This window comes from Lithobates pipiens, unplaced genomic scaffold, assembly GCF_037356315.1.
Source record: "Lithobates pipiens isolate NorthernLeopardFrog02 unplaced genomic scaffold, aLitPip1_a1.2 Scaffold_23, whole genome shotgun sequence".
Taxonomy (NCBI): domain Eukaryota; kingdom Metazoa; phylum Chordata; class Amphibia; order Anura; family Ranidae; genus Lithobates; species Lithobates pipiens.
In genome coordinates, this window is record NW_027507785.1 from 247,450,416 (window position 1) to 247,473,883 (window position 23,468).

A 23,468-nucleotide genomic window follows, 5' to 3' on the forward strand; every position below is an offset into this window, starting at 1 on the left:
TGATTCTTGTAACTGTCAGAGGTATGTACATGAATCCATCAGAGCTTGGCCCTGAGGTCGGAGTGTCCATACTGGATGATAAGATTTGTAGTGGGGTGGGTGGAGCCCGATGGGGAACTGAGGGGTTTATTCTCAGCCTGCATGGGCCCCCTAATGCTCTCCCGCATTGTGTACAGCTGCAGTGTCTTATTACAAAGCAAAAAACTTGATAGAGGAAATATAATATGCTTTGTAGCAAGAGATACAATCTGACAACTCTAGAGACAGCTAGAGGGAATTAGCAAATACATTTAGAGCAAGTTCACACCAGATGCAGTTCTGTGCACTTTTTTCTGCACTAAAAACGCATGCAGTGTTTTTCATGTATTCCAGGGGCTCTAGTTCACACCATGCAGTCAGTATCCGGTGCAGAAACTGACTGCATGGTGTGAACTAGAGCCATTGGAATACATGCAAAAACACTGTGCATGCATTTTGTGCAGGAAAAAAAAAAAAAAAAAAAAGCACACGGAATGAACCGTCTGGTGTGAACTAGCACTACACCATTAGTTACATTTATTGGTTAAATCCCTCTTCCATTCTCCAGAATTGTTGCATTGAATCTCTTGCTACAAAAAGGTGTATGTATTGCCTGTAGCCTAAACATGTGTTTTAGTCCAATTTGGCAGAATGAACAATCATGCAGACTCACTGGATGAATCGCTGTGCAAATTTGTTTTACCCCATGAAGTCAGCACAACATTTTGCTCTAGGATCCAACAAAAAAATAAGTAGTTATATCCCTCATTAGACAAGATGACTAAAGAGACAGAGCCAAACCGCATAAGTAAATATTTTGGTCAGAAATGTGTCACAAATGACAGAATATGCAACGCTGCCCAATGACCCCCGATAATTCACATCTATCAAATCTGCACCAATTGCTATGTGTGTATAGAGTAAAGTGTCTATGATGGTGTGTTATTGGTTTGAATAATAACGATAAACATCCATATATCAGTATTTTACAGAAAGGGTCTTTATGCAACTGGACAATCGTCACAATTTGTTCTCAAACAGGTTATTATCCAGTACATGAGCAGCACAATAGGCACTTGTAATTTTAAATGGCAATGATCTTTAAATCAGATTAGTTATCACATTGATAATATAGGCCAAACAATCCTTACCCATATCTCTTTACCACCATGTAAACACAAATAACACAATGGGGGTCATTTACGAAAAGGCAAATCCACTTTGCACTGCACAAGCACACTTGGAAGTGCAGTCGCTCTAAATCTAAGGGGTAGATCTGAAATAAGGGGAAGCTCTGCTGATTTTATCATCCAATCATGCGCAAGCTAAAATGCTGTTTTTTTTATTTTATTTCCTTACATATCCCCCCGGATCTACAGTGAGCACTTGCAGTGCAAAGTGGAGTTGCCTTTAGTAAATAAAACCCAATGTTCAAATCCAAGGCACACACATGCAGCCTTGTACTACTTATAATGCTAGTGGGTGTAAAATGCTCCAATGTTCATATGGGTGGATGAAAGAAGAGAAGAAATCAATGGATCTTAACATATTTCTGTTTCAATATTTTTTATTGAAAAGTTGAATAAACAGGAATAAACAAGAGACTACAATCTGCTCCTTGTGCGCCCTCACAGGGGCTACAAAGCATGAATATGAAACCAAAGGGCCAGCCATCACATTATACTTATAATAAACAGAAGAAAAGGAGGGAATATGAGTAGGGGATGGTATCGAGACTGGTTCCAGAACCAGGCAACTCGTTCCCTCGTCGTTTCCGGAGGGCAGGCCCTTCTTCCAGTACCCCCTCCTACGGGGGGCAGCAGAATTTGTTAGCAATGGGAGAGATTACAAAGAAGAGTGAAGAAAGATGGGGAACAAAAGAAGAAGAAAAGATAGAGAGACAAGAGGGGAACGTTCGAGTGTGGGTGCCTCGCCAAGAGGAGTTAGACCAAGCCCAGGCATGCAGCCTCATAGGAGATCCACGGCTGCCAGATTTTTAGAAATTTAGCATGAGAATCATGAACAATACTGGACATATGTTCCTGAAGTAACATTGCAGTCATGCGGGTTTTAACACCTTGAAAATCTACCCGTTGGGACTTCCAGGCTTGGGCGATGGTCCGCTTGGCCGCTATAAATAGATAAGTAGCCAACTTCTGTTGAGGGCCTCGCAAACCAGGTACCGGGCAGTGTAGGAGAGCTAGCTTAGCGTCCCTTCGGATGGTTAGGTGGAAAAGTGTCTGCAGCAAACCAAAAATCCTAGACCAGAACTCCACCAGCCTTGGGCAAGCCCACCATGTATGCATAACAGGATCTTAACATATTTAAGGGTAAATTGGTTGCATTCATTTCTGTCTCTATCAAACAATAAGCAAAATAACCACACAGAGAATCTCCAGTTTAGAAGCGTCGAAGAAGAAGTATGGAAGTAGAGGACTTTAAAAAAAAAAAAAAAAAAAAAAAAAAAGGTACCACTTCTATATAAAAAGCTCAAAAGTATTGCATGTCAACTTTTCAAGTACATGGGTTGGTTAGGAGTGTCTGAAAAGTTCCTTAATATAAATATTTTCACCATACACATGCCTTGTGATGGGTTGGTCTAGTATAGGCAGTGTTAGCAGGCCGGTCACACAGCCCTGACATATTTCACCAACAGGACCCCCTGGAGGAAATACACCTAATAAAAGTACAGGCCCATTCTACAATCACCAAAAAAGGGTGACTTAAGGCAGATTATCTGCAGGGATCGGACTCAATATCTTCCTGCATTTAGCATGAACTATATCACAATATGGTAGGGAGTTACTGGAGATTAGCAATTATTTTTAAAAAGCAGCATTAATAGTGTCTCATTGATACACCCTATGACCCAACGTCTTAGATTCAGACTGCTGGGGCAGGTAATGGCCTTTCTATGAATTAATAGAGATTGTGGTATGCATGTGCTGAACATTAACCTGAGAGACAATGGGCGGCAGTGAAATATCTAAAACCAAGAACAAAAATGTAAGGCCTCTTATACAACGCTCCTGTTTGAGCATCTACGTTTTCAGATTTTAATCTATTTTGTATGTATTTCCACGCATTTTTATGTACACGTATCCACACAATTTTGCACGCACACGAGCATTTTTGCCCAAAAATGTATTCTTGTGATCTTGTTATACACAATACGTAAATGCCCATTGGCATGCAGAGGGTGCAGATTACTGCCCAAAAAAGCAGATTTTTCAAATTTTTTACTGAAGAATGCACGGCACTTGTTTATGCGCCTGTACATAGAGACTCATTACAATATGCTGCATTTTAGCTCCGTAAGGGGGAAAAAAAAAAAAAAAAGCTGTATTGAGCTTTTTCAAGCTGCAGTGTCCAAGAGGCCCAATACTGTATACTGAAGCTTGCCTGTAGGGCACAGAGAACAATATTTACTGACAACAATGGAGTAGAGCCAGACAAGACAGGAACTTATCTGCTCACTAGATATGCTGCAGAATCAACAGGTTTTTATTTATTCCTTTGTTCAAACCATCTAAATAATTGTGTTATATTTAAAAAAAAAAAAAATAATTATTCTGCTCCTTTAAGGTCGGTTCACACAGGGGCGACCCGTCAGGTGACTTAGCCGCCTGACAAGCCGCGACCCACTATGCAATGGAACCGTTCTAATCGGAGCGACTCAAGTCGCTCCGACTTAGAAAAAGGTTCCTGAACGACTTTTGGGGCGACTTGCATTGACTTCTATACAGAAGTCATTTCACAAGCCACCGCTAAAGTCGGATCCCGGTCGCCTGAGGCAGTTGCGCTGCAAGTCGTGCTGCCTCAGTGTGAACGGGCTCTTAAAGCATGAACAGCACAGTGCTTGTGCTGTGTAATTTGGCCCTTTGTATCTACAATACCTGGCTGATCTTGCCTGGTGCTGATGAGCCCGATACTGTGGTCAGTTTACGTGCCTCCATTATGCTCTCTCTCTCACTCCTCTCCTCCTGCTCTGAAAATAAACTTTGCAATTTTCAGGCAATCCCCAGTATTCGATGTGCCCAGTTTGTGCTTGATTTTAAAAAAAAATGCTGTTCTATAGCTCATTTCAGGGCGTGGCTCATGTGACCGCCCACCGCTCTCCTCTCGACTGCGATCCGCTGTAGCCGTCAGATCAGGAGAGGGAACAGCGGGCATACACGGGAGCGCCACTCTGAAATAAGGTATAGAATGGCGTTTTTTTCCCTCCCTAACAGGGTACACACCAAACACTGGGGATTAAGAGAAATAAATGGAGACAGCGCTTTTATATATAGTGAGCCAACACAATACTATAATCTCCATCAAAACTAGTGATAATATTCTAAACTAAATAAATATAATGTGACGTGTGACCACACCAAAACGTGCTGAAAAAGTGGGTAACCAAACCCACATGAAACATCCACTTCAATCGATATGTGTGCATGGTATGGTCACATACCACATCATTTAGATTAATATTAAACAAAATGATTATCACCAAATCTGATAGAGATTACAGTATTGAGTTGGGTCACTTTATATATTTTGCATATTATATATATACACTTTTTTTTTAGGATAGATTACCTTGACACACATTTGGTTAAAGCGGAGGGCCGTTTAAAAAAAAAAGTCAGCAGCTGCAAACACTGCAACTGCTGACTTAATCAGCCCACTTACCTGTCCAGGGTGCCCCCGATGTCGGCCGCCCGAGGCCGACCCGTCCCTCGGCGTCGCCATTCCTTGTAAGGGAAACCTTTCCTACTGCGCATGCGCGAGTCACGCAGCGCTTTGTGAATGGGACGCGCTGTGTTCTGGAACACACAGTTCCCAGAACACAGCGCAACCCATTACCCAGAAGACGCCGCACGGAGGAGAAAAGACAGAAGATCTCCGCGGTGGAGGAAGAGGAAGATTAGGATTATGTGCCTAGCAACAGGCACTTCTGGTAAGTAAAAAAAAATAATTTCTTTTTTTTTTTTTTTTTTTTTAAGATTTTTTGTAATTTTTAATATTGTTTTTTTTTTTTCAGGGTGGCCCTCCACTTTAACCACTTGCAGACAGGACCATTTTGCTGGTCAAAGACCAGACCACTTTTTGCGATTCGGCACTGCGTCGCTTTAACCGACAATTGCGTGGTCGTGTGACGTGGCTCCCAAACAAAATTGACGTCCTTTTTTTTCCCCACAAATAGAGCTTTTTGGTGGTATTTGATCACCCCTGCGGTTTTTATTTTTTGCGCTATAAACAAAAATAGAGCGACAATTTTGAAAAAAAACGCATTATTTTTTACTTTTTGTTATAATAAATATCCCGCAAAAATATATAAAAAAAACATTTTTTTCCCTCAGTTTAGGGCGATACGTATTCTACATATTTTTGGTAAAAAAAAAAAAAAAACGCAATAAACGATTGATTGGTTTGCGCAAAAGTTATAGCGTTTACAAAATAGGGATAGTTTTATAGCATTTTTATTAATAATTTTTTATTATTTTTTTTTTTTTTTTTACTAGTAATGGTGGCGATCAGCGATTTTTATTGCGACTGCGACATTGTGGGGGACCCATCGGACATTTGACACATTTTTGGGACCATTGTCATTTATACAGTAATCACTGCTATATAAATGCAGTGATTCCTGTGTAAATGACACTGGCAGTGAAGGGGTTAACCAGTGGGTGGCAGTGTAGGGGTTAAGTGTTCCTAGGGGTGTGTTACTAACTGTGGAGGGGTTGGGCTTTCATTTAGTGAACACTGATCTCTGCTCCAATCACATGGAGCAGAGATCAGCGTCACTAGTTGGTAGACAGAATGGAGAAATGCCGTTTACTCTGCATTTCCTCCATTCGGCCCCTCCGCGAGACGATCGCGGGGATGCCCGCGGCGATCGAGTCCACGGGTCCCGCGACCAGACTCACGAGGGTCCCGACTAGCGCGGGAGCGCGCCGCCGCCGGCGCGCTCCCGGTGGCAGGGCGGCATTGAATATTGGACGTACCTGTACGCCAATATGCCTGCCCGTGCCATTCTGTCGACGTACATCGTCGTGCGCTGGTCGGGAAGTGGTTAAAGATCGCTCTGTCTCTTAATTTCTTTTATGTTGAGATTTCTCAATTAGACAGCAGCTAGATAAGATTAATTAACCGGTTCCCGACCAGCGCACACCGATGTACGTCGACAGAATGGCACGGGCAGGCATATTGGCGTACAGGTACGTCCAATCTTCAATGCCGCCCTGCCATCGGGAGCGCTCCGCCTGCGCCGCGCTCCCGTGCTGGTCGGGACCCCCGTGAGTCCGGTCGCGGGACCCGATCGCCGCGGGCATCCCCGCGATCGTCTCACGGGACGGCTGAATGGAGGAAATGCCGTGTAAACAGCATTTCTCCATTCTGCCTAGCAACTAGTGACGCTGATCTCTGCTCCATGTGATTGGAGTAGAGATCAGTGTTCACTAAATGAAAGCCCAACCCCCCCCACGCTTAGTAACACACCCCTAGGAACACTTAACCCCTACACTGCCACCCCTGGTTAACCCCTTCACTGCCAGTGTCATTTACACAGGAATCACTGCATTTATATAGCAGTGATTACTGTATAAATGACAATGGTCCCAAAAATGTCCGATGGGTCCCCCACAATAAAAAAATCGCTGATCACCGCCATTACTAGTAAAAAAATAAAATAATAAAAAACTATTAATAAAAATGCTATAAAACTATCCCTATTTTGTAAATGCTATAACTTTTGCGCAAACCAATCAATCGCTTATTGCGATTTTTTTACCAAAAATATGTAGAAGAATACATATCGACCTAAACTGAGGGAAAAAAAATGTTTATATATTTTTGGGGGATATTTATTATAACAAAAAGTAAAAAATGCGTTTTTTTCAAAATTGTCGCTCTATTTTTGTTTATAGCGCAAAAAATAAAAACCGCAGGGGTGATCTAATACCACCAAAAGAAAGCTCTATTTGTGGGAAAAAAAAAAAAAAAAAAAAAAAAAAGGACGTCAATTTTGTTTGGGAGCCACGTCGCACGACCTCACAATTGGCAGTTAAAGCGACGCAGTGCCGAATCGCAAAAAGTGGTCTGGTCTTTGACCAGCAAAATGGTCCGGTCTGTAAGTGGTTAAGTATCGCCTCCTCAGTGAAGTCCAATTCTATTTTTTATGAACACTGGGGATTGCCTGAAAATTACAAAGTGGGTGTACAAGCACTTTAACAAACCAAAAAAGGGAATGCGGGACTTTAAAATGAGGCAATTGACTTGTGGAGGTAGAGTATTTAGTAAACATTTTTTTTATTTGCAACACTAGTAAAAAATAATATACATACATACATGATAGTAAACATTCATTGTAATACAAGGAATTTCATATTAGCGGGCATTGGTACACCATATCCAAAAGAGCTGCTATAAGTTAAGTACACATAATAGTTACATAGCACTCAATAAATTTTGAATGTATGAAAGATATATATGGCCAGTGAATAAGTAATGAGCCAGACTTGACTGAGCACCCCATGGAAACTTGACGCGTTTCATGGCTATATGCCATCAGGTGTTGGGTACAGGAGTAAACTGTAAATATAAATAGATTTAAAAGTATTAGTAAATATGTTATACCCCTTTTAGAGGGAGAAAAGACCTCATGGGGAAAAAACTTCACATCTTACTTTTCTTTTTTCACCTTTTTCATACATATTTTTCACATTTTTATACAATTTTTTTTCCCAGAACACCACACTTGCAATCATCCCCACACATGTGGAATGTGTTGTGGCAATTGGGCATGCTATGTGGAGGTTTTCTTGGCTGGGGTGGGGTTCCTTCCCTCAGCTCCGTAACAGACAACCATTTGGGGCTCCATCTTCCTCGATGCTATCCAAGCACAGTACTCTAGCCAACCTGAGTATAGATCCCTTTTATGCCCATGAGGTCTTTTCTCCCTTTAAAGAGTGGTAGAACGTATTTACTAATACTTTACATCTATTTATATTTACAGTTTACTCCTGATGAATGGCATATAGCCATGAAACGCGTAGAGATTCCATGGGGTGCTCAGTCAAGTCTGGCTCATTACTTATTCACTGGCCCGTAATATATATATATATATATATATATATATATATATATATATATTTGATACATTCAAAATTTTAGTACTATGTAACTATTATGTTTTACAAGAAAAAGCCGCGCTTGTGGAATGGGCTACATATGAATATTTATGTACCCCCAGAGCTTTTCTCTTAATAATTTGTTATTAGTTTTAATTCCTTTGTTTTTAGAAATATCAATTTTGCAAATTATAGGAATTTTTATTAATTTTATGAGGTTGCTGCCTCCCTGAAATACACTGGCTGCGTTCAACAACCTGTGCTTGGAAATTGAATAATTGTTGTGGGCTACTGGCGCTACCTCAGGCTAACGTTAGGTTTGAACCTACATTCACCATTTATTATCCCTAAGGACTATGTATATATTAGAATCGTGTTTTATGTTATATCCCAATTACTGTAATTAAGTCAAAAAGGTTTTTTCTCTTATATCCCTAATCCAGCCAAATGTGACAACACAAACCTTGTATTAATTGCCTTAAGTGAACTGAATGACTGTTACTTCTCTCAACAAAGAGCTAGAAACAGAAACCACAAACAGAAAGCAAAAAGCAAAAACCAAGTGATATCCAAACTATTCTGTGATACTAAAAAGAACCCCCATATATGGGAAGTGTAACCGCTATACCTCCAATCCACATACACAACCCTTGTGCTATTATTTATACTGTACACCCCCAAAATTAATCAATAAATTTGTGTACGTGTAAAACCAGAAATTGTGAAAAAATACAATCTCATCCAATAGAAAAAAAAATGAGAATGAAAAATGTGAAAAATTATTTTTTCACAATTTGTGGTTTTACACGTACACAAATTTATTGATTAATTTTGGGGGTGTACAGTATAAATAATAATTAGCACAAGGGTTGTGTATGTGGATTGGAGGTATAGCGGTTACACTTCCCATATATGGGGGTTCTTTTTAGTATCACAGAATAGTTTGGATATCACTTGGTTTTTGCTTTTTGTTTGTGGTTTCTGTTTCTAGCTCTTTGTTGAAAGAAGTAACAAAGTCATTCAGTACACTTATGGCAATTAATACAAGGTTTGTGTAGTCACATTTGGCTGGATTAGGGATATAAGAGAAAAAACCTTTTTGACTTAATTACAGTAATTGGGATATAACATAAAACACGATTCTAATATATACATAGTCCTTAGGGATAATAAATGGTGAATGTAGGTTCAAACCTAACGTTAGCCTGAGGTAGCGCCAGTAGCCCACAACAATTAACTATTATGTGTACTTATCTTACAGCAGCTCTTTTGCATATGGTGTACCAATGTCTGCTAATATGAAATACCTTGTATTACAATCATCAATTTTTACTATATCTTATGTGCTGCCAAGCTGACATATGTATCCATTATGTTTATACCATGTGTAATTATATATATTTATATTACTAGCGTTACAAATAAAAAAAGGTTTACTAAATACTCTACCTCCACAAGTCAATTGCCTCATTTAAAGCCCCACATTCCCTACTTATGTACTTGAACCCGCGATGGAGGTACATTTTTTGTGCCTCATTTAAAGTCCCAAACGGCCCCCTCTTGGCAAAAAGGGAGTATAGGGGAATACATTGCATGGGGCCATTCACACCATGCCCACAAATGGTTTCAGCTCATTAATTTTGAATGGGCTAAAATCGCACCACACCAAAAGGTAGTGCATGCACTACTTTCTAAAAAACGCACTGTAACCGGGTTGCACAATACAAAAAATTACCATGGGATCCGGTGCGGGCAAACGCACTGCATCTGCAATGTCATGAACTATTCACCCCCCCCCCGCTGCAGATCACAAATGCAGTGCGTTTTGCATGCGGTCTGAATCATGTCATTGAATTCAAGTGCGGATATGGTGTGAACCAGCCCTATAGGGTTACATGCACTTAAACAGCATTTCTTCTCTGGTTTACTGCAATCCTGCTTATAAAATACAAGGATGAAGTTATGAATTAGCACATACTGTACATAAATTAAAGGCTCTCACAATACAATATTCTTTTTAAACTATAAAACACAATGAACAAAAGGAAACTGCTTTCTCTACACATCTCCATACAATGCTGACATTGCGATTCTAGATTATCATGACTTTTCAGCCTCTTAAAGAAAACCTTTGTTTAGAGAAATACGAAGGCTGCCACAGCTGACCAACCTTCTCAAAACGCCAACAGCCTGGCTGTAATGTTGGTGTAATGGCTTACCCAACACTAAAAAAGCTGCATGCACCATTGTTAGCAACACAGCACACAACGCAGGACACTCCGTACATACGTTGTGGTAGAGCTGCACAATTAATCGTTAAAAAAAAAAATTGTGATCTCGATTCAGCCCCTCTGACGATCTCTATTGCAGAGTTTGTCGATTCTTTCATATAACAAGTGGAGAGACTTATCTGCTCACTCATTGGACAGTCTGCAAAGTTTTTAAAATGAAACATTGTAACTAACTTCCTTCTTAGATCAAAAGGGAAACTTCTGTGTTTAAAGCGGAGGTCCACCCTAAAATGGACCTCCACTCATCGGAATCCCCCCCCCCCTCCGCCGCCACAATCAGCACCTTTCAGGGGGGAGGGGGGTGCAGTTACCTGGATAATCCAGGTAACTGCACCCACTTCTGGGCTAGCTCTCTGCGGAAAGGGGCGTACGTTACGCCCCTTTCCGCAAGCGCCCGCCCCCTTCAGCAAGTGCCCCGCTGCCTGCTGGGAAACACAGCTCCCAGAGGCAGCGGGGACCATCCGGATTGCGCCGCGCGGCTCGCGCATGCGCAGTAGGGAACCGGGAAATGAAGCCGAAAGGCTCCATTTCCTGATTCCCATACCCAAGATGGCGGCGGCACGAGCGAGCGGCTTCGGGTGCCGACATCGCGGGCACGCTGGACAGGTAAGTGTCACTATTTAAAAGTCAGCAGCTGCAGTATTTGTAGCTGCTGGCTTTAAAAAAAAAATAAAAAAACGCGGAGTCCCGGTGGACTCCCGCTTTAAGGCTAGGTTCACACTGCTGCGATGCGGGAACGCTGCGAATCCACTGCGGGTTCCCGCATCGCATGTCTCCCAGCGGAAATGCAGGCAGATAGAGACACAAATCCAAAACAAAACCCTTGTAAATGGCCATAGTGATCACACATGCACAGTAGCGTGTGTACACATCAGTCCCGATGACCCCCGATGTCATTTCACAAAACGATCTGCACCTTTTTATATGATGCAATGATATTTATGCTTGAAATCTCTAGCTGAATTTTAAGTTTGGAACAACTGATGGCACTTATATTAGTACAGGGTTTATTTACAAGTTGTACCTACAGGTAAACCTATAAGGCCTACCTATAGGTACAGCAAATATCTCCTAAACATACACAGTTTAGGAGATATTTACTTTGTACTGCCCTCCGTGCCCTTACTTCACTAGCGAGTAAATAACTCGGCCCCATCCTCTGGCGCTCGCATCACTGGTTTTGATTGACAGCAGCAAGAGCCAATGGCTGCACTGCTATCAATCTATCCAATCAACCGCCGAGAACCCCGGGCAGAGAGACAGCGCGTCCCTGTGGGTCAAGTTTGAGGGGGTCAGGTAAGTAAAACCGGATGGGGGGGTGGGAGGCAGATACTGACAGGTGTTTTTTCACCTTAATGCATAGGATTTTTTTTTTTTTTTTAACCAAGCTAAAAAAATACAGCCCATTAATTGTAGCAAGCCTATGCATTCTTCAGTAATTTACATCTCATGCGTACAAACAGCCATTCACATAATGGATACGCCTCTACAATACAAATGGAAACAGCCAAAAGGCATGGCAGACACAGGGGGTCACACATATTTGACATAGTTTCCGATATGTAGCTATGCAAACAAGGTTTTCCAGAATTGGGAAGAAAAAAAAAAGTAAAATTTCGTAGAGCGCAAAATGCACTGTTGAATTTGAGATTAGTATTATGCAACAAAATGCGAACGATAAGTCGTACGATTATCTGATTGTGTGAATGAAACATTGGATGCAAGGTTTGCCTCGATTCTACCTTTAAACTGCTCTCCGCCACTCCTTTCCTCATCATAAAACGCCATAATTAAGCCATAACACCTGCAAAGGGTTCTTGAGCCTTTAAATGGTCTCTCAATCTGGTTCAGTAGGAATCACAATCATGGGAAAGACTGCTGACCTGACATTTGTGCAGAAAACCATCATTAACACTCTCCATAAGGAGGGAAAGGTAATTGCAAAAGAAGTTGGATGTTCCCAAAGTGCTGTATCAAAGCACAATAATAGAAAGTTATGTGGAAGGGAAAAGTGTGGAAGTAAAAGGTGCACAAGCAGCAGGGATGACGCAGCCTGGAGAGGATTGTCAGGGAAAGGCCAATGAAAAGCGTTGGGGATTTTCAAAAGGAGTGGAGTGAGGCTGGAGTCAGTGCATCAAGAGCCACCACACAGACGGATCCTGGACATGGGCTTCAAATGTCATATTCCTCGTCAAGCCACTCCTGAACAAACAAACATCAGAAGCGTCTTACTTCGGCTAAAGAAAAAACAGACCTGGCCTGTTGCTCAGTGGTCCAAAGTCCTCTTTTCTGATGAGAGCAAATTTTAAATCTCATTTGGAAACCAAGTATGGAGGAAGAAAGGAGAGGCACACACTGCAAGATGCTTGAAGTCCAGTGTGAAGTTTCCACAGTCTGTGCTGATTTGGGGAGCCATGTCATCTGCTGGTGTTGGTCCACTGTGCTTTATTAAGTCCACGGTCAACGCAGTCGTCTACCAGGAGATTTTGGAGCACTTCATGCTTCCTTCTGCAGACAAGCTCTATGGGGATGCGGACTTCATTTTCCAGCAGGACTTGGCACCTGCCCACACTACCAAAAGCACCAAAGCCCGGTTCAATGCCAGTGGAATTACTGTGCTTGATTGGCCAGCAAACTTGCCTGACCTGAACCCCATAGAGCATCTATGGGGCATTGCCAAAAGAAAGATGAGAGACATGAGACCAAACACTGCAGAAGAGCTGAAGTCTGCTATTGAAACATCCTGGTCTTCCATAACATCTCATCTCAGCAGTGCTACAGGCTGATGGCTTCCATGCCACGCCGCATTGAAGCGGCAATTGCTGCAGTACATATGCATGCTTATACTTTTCAGAGGTCCGATATTATTCTATGTACAATCCTTTTTTTATTGATTGCATGTAATATTCTAATTGTCTGAGATTTTGGATTTGGGGGTTTTCATGAGCTGTAAGTAGGGGTGCAACGGATCGTCACCGATCCATGATCCGAACGGGTCACCCCGCTCGGATCGGCACATTCCGCAGTCTCGGCTTCGGCCTAGCTCCGAAGTGGCAGCCATCTTTCTACACCCAGGTGTTTACAATGTGATCGCTCTGACGGTTTCTCTCCCCCCTCTCTGTACTGATCTGTACAGTGGAGGGGAGAGGTCGGATGGAAGCAGCCATCCCGCAATACTCTGCAATACCCAGCCAATATTACAGTTGGGGAGATTGTGGATATTACAGTGGGGACTATATGGTGGTGGAATTTTCACAGGTTTTTGCAAATTCAATTCTTATTTGCTAATCAGAGGAACGTTCCGATCCGTGTTTTTTTATCCATTGCACCCCTAGCTGTAAGCCATAATCACTACAATTATGACAAATCATGGCTTGAACCATGTTGCTTTGCATGTAATGAGTCTATTTCATATATTAGTTTCACCTTTTAGGTTGCCTTAGTGAAATAAATTAACTTTTGCACGATATTCTAATTTTTTCGAGTTTCACCTGTATATACTAGGGATAGGCACAAGTTGTACACGGTGCTGTAGTTCACATACTCCAGATTGCTGGATTCTGAACATTGTGTTGCATGAATTATATACACCATACCACTCAACACACAAGTCTCCTAGTTTAGAATGCTGCACTTGCACCACTTTAAGAGTACTTTCACACCAGCCACGCATTACAATAATCTGTTTTGGTAAGTTTCTGGCTGGTATCCACTGTGTAGCAGCAGTGATGAAGGATGCCTAGAGATCGTTCACCTTCTGTGTGTGCATTTACACTCCATTCAGGACTCCATGTGGTGCATCGAGATGTCTTCCAAGGCGCTGTCAAACAATGCGGCACGTCTCAATAGGTCTACATCACGCCAGCATTGAGGAACATAGAACTTGATGTTTTCTATGTGCCCTAGCAGTGACCTGCTTTTATCCAGTGCAGAAAAGTGCAGGCCACCACAGTATATGTGAATAAGTCTTAAAGAAGAAGGCAGAACTTTGATTGTTACAGATATAATAATAGAAGAGGTAAAATAATGATTAATGGGAATGCAAGAACCAAAAAAAAAAATTTTTAAAACAAATAAAACAAAAACGCTAATGTTTAAAACAAGCACAGTGGCTTGTGTAACCCTATGTGGGATAACCATATACAGCACAACTATAAAGTGCATGCCATACATGCTTCTGGAAAAATCAAAACATAAGAAGCATATGCTGTACTTTTTTTGCAGAAATATAAAGATATAGATATTTAGCTCAAGTGGTTAGATGCATTTTTGTGCACCGAGTCCACATCAGACAGTCATTTATAGTTAAGGGCCTGGTAGCCTAAGTTTATTAAAGGGAAAAAAAAAAAAAAGAAAAAAAAAAAAGTCCACCCAGAAATCCCATGCAGGGGTTTAACGCCATTAAGCACTCATAAAATGAAAACATACCAAGTCACTGGCTCTCTCGTCAGCAGTTCCTCTGCTTGCGCTCAGCGTTATTTCCAGCCCCTTGGACTGCCTGGCTTCCGTAGTCTTCCGACTCTCAAGGCTGGCCAGCCTTTCCCAAAGAATCCCTCTTACATGGACTACAGTCCCCCACAGGGCAGACTACTCTCCAAACAGCAGCAGCAAGCTGCTCACACTCCACCTTCCTTATCTCACCAGTCCCTCGTTATATGGGCTGTGTGCACCTGGGCACACACCCTGCTGGCTATCCAAAAGACCCGGACACAAGGTTGGGGATCCCATCCCACCCCACCCAAGACTCTGAGGAATCTCCAAACTACACAGCCCCATCCAGAAAAAGCTGTCAGAGCAGTCCTCTCTTCCAACCTATGCTCTGTAATCCGCAGATATGCAAACCCTGTGTCCCTTTTAAACCCCCTTTTCCCAGACACACACACATACACACACACAAAATCAATCCTGCACAGCAAAGGCTCATTCACACAGGCAGCAGGCTCCACTGCTCTCTGAAAGGCAATCAGCAGTGAATTGCTTTTTCAGAGGCAGCTTAGACCTGGCTTACAGGCACTCAGGCATGGATGTCGCCATTTCTTTTTCCTCCCAAATAGACTTTACGTTGAACCACAACCACCAAAGCTGTGTTTGGCATATGGCTACAGTGTGGTCCCATTCACTTTATTAGGCAAGTTCTGTCAAACGCAACATACCAAATCAAACTGCCACTCTGAAAAGCATTGTGGCCATGTAAACAGACCCAAGCCAGCAAATGAGCAGTCAGGGACAACAAAAACGTGGCTCAACCACAGATACTCACAGAGCAACTCCCATATTATAAAGATTTGTAAGGCCCCTTTCACACATGTGGATGGTATGTCCGTATTTCATCCATCCATTTGCGGATGAAATACGGACATACATTCATCCCTATGGGATAGCGGGTGTCTGCGGATGAGTATCCGCAGACACCCGATTTCGTCCGCCTCCGCAACAGTCCGATTCTGCAGACTGAGGAAAATCCTATTTTTCTATCCGTCTGCAGAGCGGATCGGATTAACACGGACAGACGGTCCGTGCTCATCCGATCCCCATAGAGGAGAAAGGAGAGCTGACAGGGCGGTCCCCGCACAGTGTGCGGAGACCGCCTTGTCCGCAGCCAGCTCAGCAGGGACAACGGAGCGATCCCCGCTGAGCGAGCGGATCTTCACGGGGCGGAGCATTACTGATCCGCCCCGTGTGAAAGAGGCCTTAGTCTATGCCCTGACTTGGGTAGTGAGTGTGTACTTTCCATAACAATGGAATGGTGTCAGATACAGTACATCAGAAACAGCACACTATTCCACAGGCTCAGTGTATACAACATACATACACATCATTCAAGGCAGATAAGATTTTTGGTTTATAACATTCTGTCAGTGACAAGAAAGGGTATTTGTAGAACATACACTGTTCTAGGTGTGGATAGACTTTCAGGTATGTACAAGGCTCCCTTCACTCAGCACCACGTGCCAAACGCCGTCTGATCAGAGGCAGTAAGTAGGCTGCAGTGCAATGCATGTCTCTGAAATGTTTATTTTATTTTTATTGAACTTGATTTGACACTTCACAAAGTGACACTCATTTATCTCTCTGCAGTGACATGTGCCACCTTCCAGTGCACTGTGGTAAAACGTTAATCATCTTCACCAACGGTTTAAACCCTTTGTTCACTGAACTAGCACACCTCAACCACAGGGTTTTAACGCCCCCTTCCCCAACTGCTACTGTTAATAAGGGTCACCATACACATTACAATCTCACAGCGCAATCTTTGTACGAATATTATAAGACTATGAAATATGAGGACCTACCTAATGTGTCCAATCAGGCAGCCACTTGCACTAGGTAACTGTTGGCAGATAGTAAGCCGTGTGGCAAGTTTAAAGGGATTGTAAAGGTTCAGGGCTTTCTTAAAAAAAAAAAAAAAAAACAAACACACAACATGTCATACTTACCTCCGCTGTGTAGTTTGTTTTGCACAGAGTGACCCTGATCCTCCTCTTCTGGGTCCCTCAGCAGCGCTCCTGGCTCCTCCTATTTTCGAGTGCCCCCAGAGAACCGCTCTCCTTCGTGGACACCCATGCAGGCACGCTCCAGTGTCCTGCTTCTGTGTCTATTGACATAGAAAGCAGGACTCGGCCCCCGCATCATTGGATTTGATTTACAGCAACAGGAGCCAATGGCTGCGTTGCTATCAATCTATCCAAACAAGACATGACACCGGCCAGAGCTGGCGTGATTGTTCCCATCATGGCAAACACAGGACTTAGGCAAGTATAACGGGGGCTTGAGGGGACTGGTGAGCGACAGAAGGTTTTTCACCTTAATGCATCAAGGTGAAAAAACCCCTTTAAGGCCTCCTTCAGGTTGGCAAGTCAGGGTGAATAGGCTGCTGTGTTCAGCTGTGTCTAAATGCAGCATCAGGACACAGGAATACTTTGTGCTGTGAGAAGCAGAAAAAAAAATAGCCAGCACACGCAGAGTTAAAGTGACACTAAACTCAGATTAAAAAAAAAAATAAAAATACATCTCAGAAAAGTCCCTTCTGTTGCTCTGAGTTTCTTCTTTCTCTGCTGTAATCAGACTTCATGATACGAGGCTCCATTTACCGTATTCTCCCTGGCCTCACTGTATGTAGGAACATTGTCACCCCTCTCTTGCTCACTCTCAACATGGACGATGGGATTTGTAGTGTGGAGAGAGAAGCGCACCTGACCACAACTAATGTACAATGCTCATTTCAAACAAAACCGTAGTGAGTGGGAAAAGGAGAGGTTTGGGAGCTCAGACGATACAAATGAGTCAGAACACCACAATAAGGAACAAATTTATAAAAAAATAGATTACAGGGTCATTAAAGTAATGGCAAGAGATTTTTATTTGACCTTAAACTGGAATTAAAGTCTTTTTTTGGACTTGTACTTGCAGGTAAGCCTATAACAAAGCTTACATGTAGGTATAGTGAATATCTGCTTAACTTGCACAGGTAACTTGCACGGTTTAAAAGACATTCACACTGCATGCATCCAGTGACATCACTGGCGCTCTGAAGGGACAGCATACGCATGCCATCCCTTAAAAGCTCTGTGCAGCGGCCAGGACTCCTGTGCGAGTGACGTCATTGCGTCTCAGGCAGTCAAAGCCAAAGCACCTGAACCCAGAAGGAAAACCTGGTGGAGATGGAAGCCCTAGGGCGTGTCCAGGATGACGCTAGGAGCAGACGTGTAGTGTCTGAGCTCCCAGAGACCCACTACTCTTCTAGCTCTTATCAGGTGCAGAACTACCTATAACAGGTCTGTCTCTCTCCCCCCCCCCCCCCCCGGCTCAGGGTTACCTCCAGGGCATGTGTAGGTGACGATCGCAGGCTAAAACCCATCGCACGGCCGCAACAACCAGCATCACAGGTAAGGCCTAATTTCCTGACCACATGGCGACCCAGACTGAGGTGGAGCGGGGGGGTCTCCCAGACTGAAGACAAGGTACGCGACCATGAAGCTGATCTACCTAAAAACTAGGGTTAAGGCGCTGGAGGCTTGAGCTGAAGATGCCGAAAATCATAACAGAAGAAATAACCTGCACATTTTGGGCCTGCCTGAGGGTGCTGATGACACTGCCTTTGCTGAGCGTCTACTACAGCAGCTGCTTCCTTCTGCTCGCTTTTCACCATTTTTTACTGTAGAGCGAGTTCACAGTATACCCTCCACCAGGGGGCCCCAAGGAGCACCACCATGCACTTTCATCTTTAAGTTGCTCCACTTCTGTGATCGCTTTTCCCAGATTATTCACTAGAAACAGAGGAAACGGAAATCTTTTGATTCGATGAGAGCCAGACTCCACTCCAAGAGTATAAAGTACAGAATGTTGTTTCCAGCTAGTCTGTGGGTAGAAGACGGTGAGTCTGTCCGGTTTTTTACATCCCCATGAGGAGGCCTCAGCCTGGATTGACACCCTGCCTTGGCACTGATCATTACTGATGGCCAATCTTCTCCATAGAATGTGGATATCAAGTGCCTGCTAGGCCAACGTTCCTGATACACTGGTTACTAACTGGGTTCCTTAATTACTATTTACCACGTTGCCAGCTAACAAAGTTTCACATTTCTCCATGGGGGGGGGGGGGGGGGGGAATTGGCGGAATGTTGTTTTGTCATCCTGACTTATCCTTTTTTTGATCCTGCCTGGATATAAAAGACTATCCATTAGCCCACCCCCATCTTCTATGGCCTGTGTCACTATCCCTAATGTCCTATGCAGCTCAAGTTTGTACCCCCAGCTGCTGCCGGACCAAAGTCTCCCACGTGCATGCGTGGGAGCAACAACATTGCGGCTCTGGCCAATCACAGCGCCGGAGCCGCTATACCTGGAAGAGACGCCGAGGGAACATGTCAGCTCCCTCAGCATGGATCGGGTGAGATGCCGGCGCCTTGTTCTAAGGTAAGTATTTCAATGAGCTAGTATGCGGTGCATACTAGCTCATTATGCCTTTTGCCTTACATGGGGGGAAAAAAAAAAAAAAAAAAAGTGTCAGCGGGTACACAACCGCTTTAAAGGGGTTGTAAACCCTCATGTTTTTTCACCTTAATGCATGCTATGCGTGCTGCATTTTTTTCTGCACAGAACTGTACTGGAACCTAGCATTGAACCAAAAACGCACTGGAACTGCGTATGGTGTGAACTGTAAGCAAAAACTGATCAGGAACGTAGGAGTGCATTTTGTGGTGTGAACTGGCCCTAAAAATGCATGCACAGCGTTTTTCCCATGTATTCCAATGGCTCTAGTTTACACCACTGCAGTCAGTTCCAGATGCAGAAACTGACTGCATTGGTGTGAACAAGAGCCATTGGAATACATTGCATGCGTTTTTAGTGCAGAAAAAAAAAAGAGCACACGGAACTGCATCTAGTGTCAACAGTCCCTAAATGTTTAAAAAAAAAAAAAAAAAAAAAAAAAAAAAAGAGAAGAAGAACATTCCTGGAATGCTAGGATTGCCAGCTGTCACCTTTGCTTGTGTCCTCAACCAAAACTGTCAAACTATCAAATGTCCGGTGTCATAACTGATCACATGTGCAGCAACACGGCAGTTGCAGATCAAACAAAAGAAGCTTCCTTGGCTTTAAAGGATAGAACGGTTTATTTTTTATTGCTCACATAACCCATGGAACATGGGTTATGTGGTTTTTAATGGCACAGTTCACACTAGTACATGCAGTAGACCATGCTGCATTTTTCCTGCATTGGAACGATGTAAAAAGCATAATGCCCTGGAACACACGTCCTTATTTAACCACTTCAACACCAGGCATTTTCACCCCTTCCTGCCCAGGACAATTTTCAGCTTTCAGTGCTATCGCAGTTTGAATGACAATTGCGTGGTCATGCAACACTGTGCACAAAACCAAATTTTTATAATTTTCTTCTCACAACTAGAGCTTTCTTTTGGTGGTATTTGATTACCTCTGGGGTTTTTATTTTTTGCTAAAAACTACAAAAAAAAATAAATAAAGGACTAAAATGATTAAAAAAAAAAAGAAAAAAAGGGGGCTTTTCTTAGTTTGTCCTAAAATGTTTTCGCCTTCACTGATGGGCACTGAGTTGGCACTGATGAGGAGGCATTGATGTGTAGAATTGATGGGCATAGATAATGAGGTACTGACAGGTGTTACCGCTGAGCACTGAATGGCACTGTGATGGGCTCCGATTAGCACTGAGATTTTTTTGAGGGGGCACTGACTGGCAGGTGATGGGCACATCTGATGGGGCTATGTTGATAATCAATGTGCTGCCGATTATCAGCACAGACCCCTCCTCTGACAGAGTGCCGCCGATTGGCTCACTGTCAGCGCGAACAAAGGAATGCCGCTTACCGGCACCTCTTAGTTCACGCGATGATCAGCTGTGATTGGTCACAGCTGATCACCTGGTACGGAGCCTCTTACTGCATCAAAAACACACATGCTGAAAAGCACGTGGAATGCATCTGGACAGCTTTTCTATGGTGTGAACTGACCCTTTATGGCAAAAACTTTAAAGGTGAACATGATCCCCCCCATCCACCACTGTACTTACCTTCAGAGTTGCTGAGCTGATTAATTTTTTTTAAATCCCCACTTTTCCAGGGCAGACCAGATGGATTCCAATTGGTCAACACCATCAGATTAACATCGCTGACCAATCAAAAGCCATCTGGGTCATCCTGAAAGTGCTGATTAAGTATAGTGGAGATCAAATCACTGGAGTGGCAGCCTGGGCACTTACAGCTCAGCAACCCCAGGGGCAAGTACAATGGCGATCAGGGGTGGGGTATCCGGTGTCCGTTCCCATTTACATTTTTCTGAAGTGGTGAACTAACCCTTGAAGGACTGTACATTTCCTGATCTCCTATGTATAATGACAACACCACATGAACATAGCTCTATACGTGCCCTCAATCAGCAAGAGCGACAGAGGCCCTCCCGCACACATATCGGAAGAGTCCCATATAAATCAGCAAGAGCGGCAGAGCAACCCCATAAATAAGCAGAGCACCCCCCACATATCGGCAGAGCCCCCCATAATCAGCAAGAGGGGCAGGGACCGCCCCCATAAATCGTCAAGAGCCCCAGCCCCCATAAATCAGCAAGAGTGGCAGAGCCCACATAATCAAAGCCCCCCCATAAAGTGGCAAGAGCAGCAGAGGCCACCCCATAATCAGCAAAGCCCCCCCTGCATATCAGTAAGAGCGGCAGAGCACCCCCTCCATCGGCAAGAGCAGCGGAGCCCTCGAGGTGTATAGGAGAAGTAGACAGAATGGTAAATTATCATGCGAATTGGCCTGTCCCTTCACTTTGGGAGGTTTCCTCCAACCTCCTGTTGTGTCTCCAGGACAGGAAGTGAAAATAAATGTCCCCAATGGGACACATACAGCAAAGAGACACCTGACAGGGGATGTAGCCCACACCTGAGGAAGGTTCCCCACACACACAGTGCGTGGGGTGTATATATAGGACACGTGCAGGCCATGTGCTCTATATAGGGATATATATAGATATCTCCCTCCATCCTCCCATAAACATATATACAGCTCTCACCATAAGCAGACCAGTAGGAGGCAGCCTATCAGAACCAGCCGCTTCGTCATCTTTCCCCGGCAACTCCTGGCATTCTCGCCGGCATCTCCGGGGCTGTGAGGAAAGACGAGTTCAGGCCGCCGTACAGCGGAAGGATCCCCCCTCTCAGCCCTCCGGCACACAATCACTCCTCCACCGCGGCCGTTACCCAGCGAGCGCCTCCAACTACAAGTCCAGCTGAGGTGGAAGGAGACGCGTCATTCGGCTGAGCGCTGGCCAACCAGGAACCAATGTGCATGTCCTCCTCTCAGCCTATTGGTTTGTTGTCTCCAACGTGGGCGGCGCCAATGAGCACTTCGCGACAACAGCGCTTGTGTGGTGCTGGCAGGAGGAGGAAGCTGAGAGAGGGCCGTTAGGCTGAGAACGTACTGAGGAGTGACTGTCCAGGAACAAACCACCGGGACCGATCGGGGGGGGGGGGGGGGGGTAGTTATGAAATAGTTCACTCGGTGACAGTTCAGGGCAACCTTTGAATGACACGGGCAGCCCAGGATTACAGCACGGTGACGTCATGTCCCGTGTGCAGCGCTGATAAGCTTCCTTCCAACACAGAGGAAGTGATCTGTCTGCTTTTCTGTTGGAACTATAACATCCAGACATTTATTACAAGAGAAGAAATATGATCTGCATAAAAAAGTGTTCCCTGATTGGGACAGAGAGCTGCACACAAAGAGGCCCTGTCACCAGATCACTGTCCAACAACAGAGGAGGAGATGTGCATTTAAAGGGATCCTCCACCTTATGCAAAACAAAAATTAACCACTTGCTGTCTGGGGCTATTGTGAAAATCAGCATTTGTTGATAGAAAATTACTTAGAACCCCGTTATATGTACGTTATATGTTTTCTGAAAGCAAAAGTTCCAGAGAATAAAATGGTGGAGGTTGCAATTTTATATGTCACACGATATTTGCATAGCCAATAAACAGCAAAGTTTCAAATACACTTGAAAAAATACACTGCAATGAATTTCAGTGCACTCAAGCACAATATAACTCAATTTTTGTTCAAGTAGATGCCAAACATGTCACGATCTAAAACTGCACACACCTCTAAATTAGGGACAAATGAAGGTCCCTAAAATCATCCATAGGCAAGGCTTTAACCATTTGCTTACTGGGCACTCAAACACCCCTCCTATCCAGACCAATTTTCAGCGCTGACGCACTTTGAATGACAATAGCACGGTCATACAACACTGTACCCAAATGACATTTTTATCATTTGTTCCCCCCCAAATAGAGATTTCTTTTGGTGGTATTTGATCACCTGTGCGATTTTTTTTTTAAATGTAAAAAGACCAAATTTAAAAAAAAATTTTTTTATTTTGTTATAAAAGTTTAAAACGGGTAATTTTTGTCCGTCATTGATGTACGCTGATGAGGTGGCAGTGATGGGCACCGATAGGTGGCAGTGATGGGCACTGATGGGTTACAGTGATAGGCAGCACT

The 23,468-nt window shown here is 43.6% G+C and overlaps 1 protein-coding gene across 5 annotated transcripts in view; it reads right to left on the bottom strand.

Moving 5' to 3' along the window:
- Window positions 1–22,363, bottom strand: part of SUCO (SUN domain containing ossification factor) — a 156,419-nt gene extending 134,056 nt beyond the window's left edge. For 2 of the 5 annotated variants that reach the window (XM_077452994.1, XM_077452993.1), the window contains exon 1: window positions 21,980–22,362. In XM_077452994.1, the coding sequence (XP_077309120.1) occupies window positions 21,980–22,029 (50 nt within the window). In that variant the 5' untranslated portion in view covers window positions 22,030–22,362. Of the gene's footprint in view, window positions 1–21,979 lie in introns of all 5 variants that reach the window. The other 3 variants (XM_077452997.1, XM_077452995.1, XM_077452996.1) reach the window with 2 other exon arrangements.
- Window positions 22,364–23,468: the final 1,105 nt, after the last annotated feature.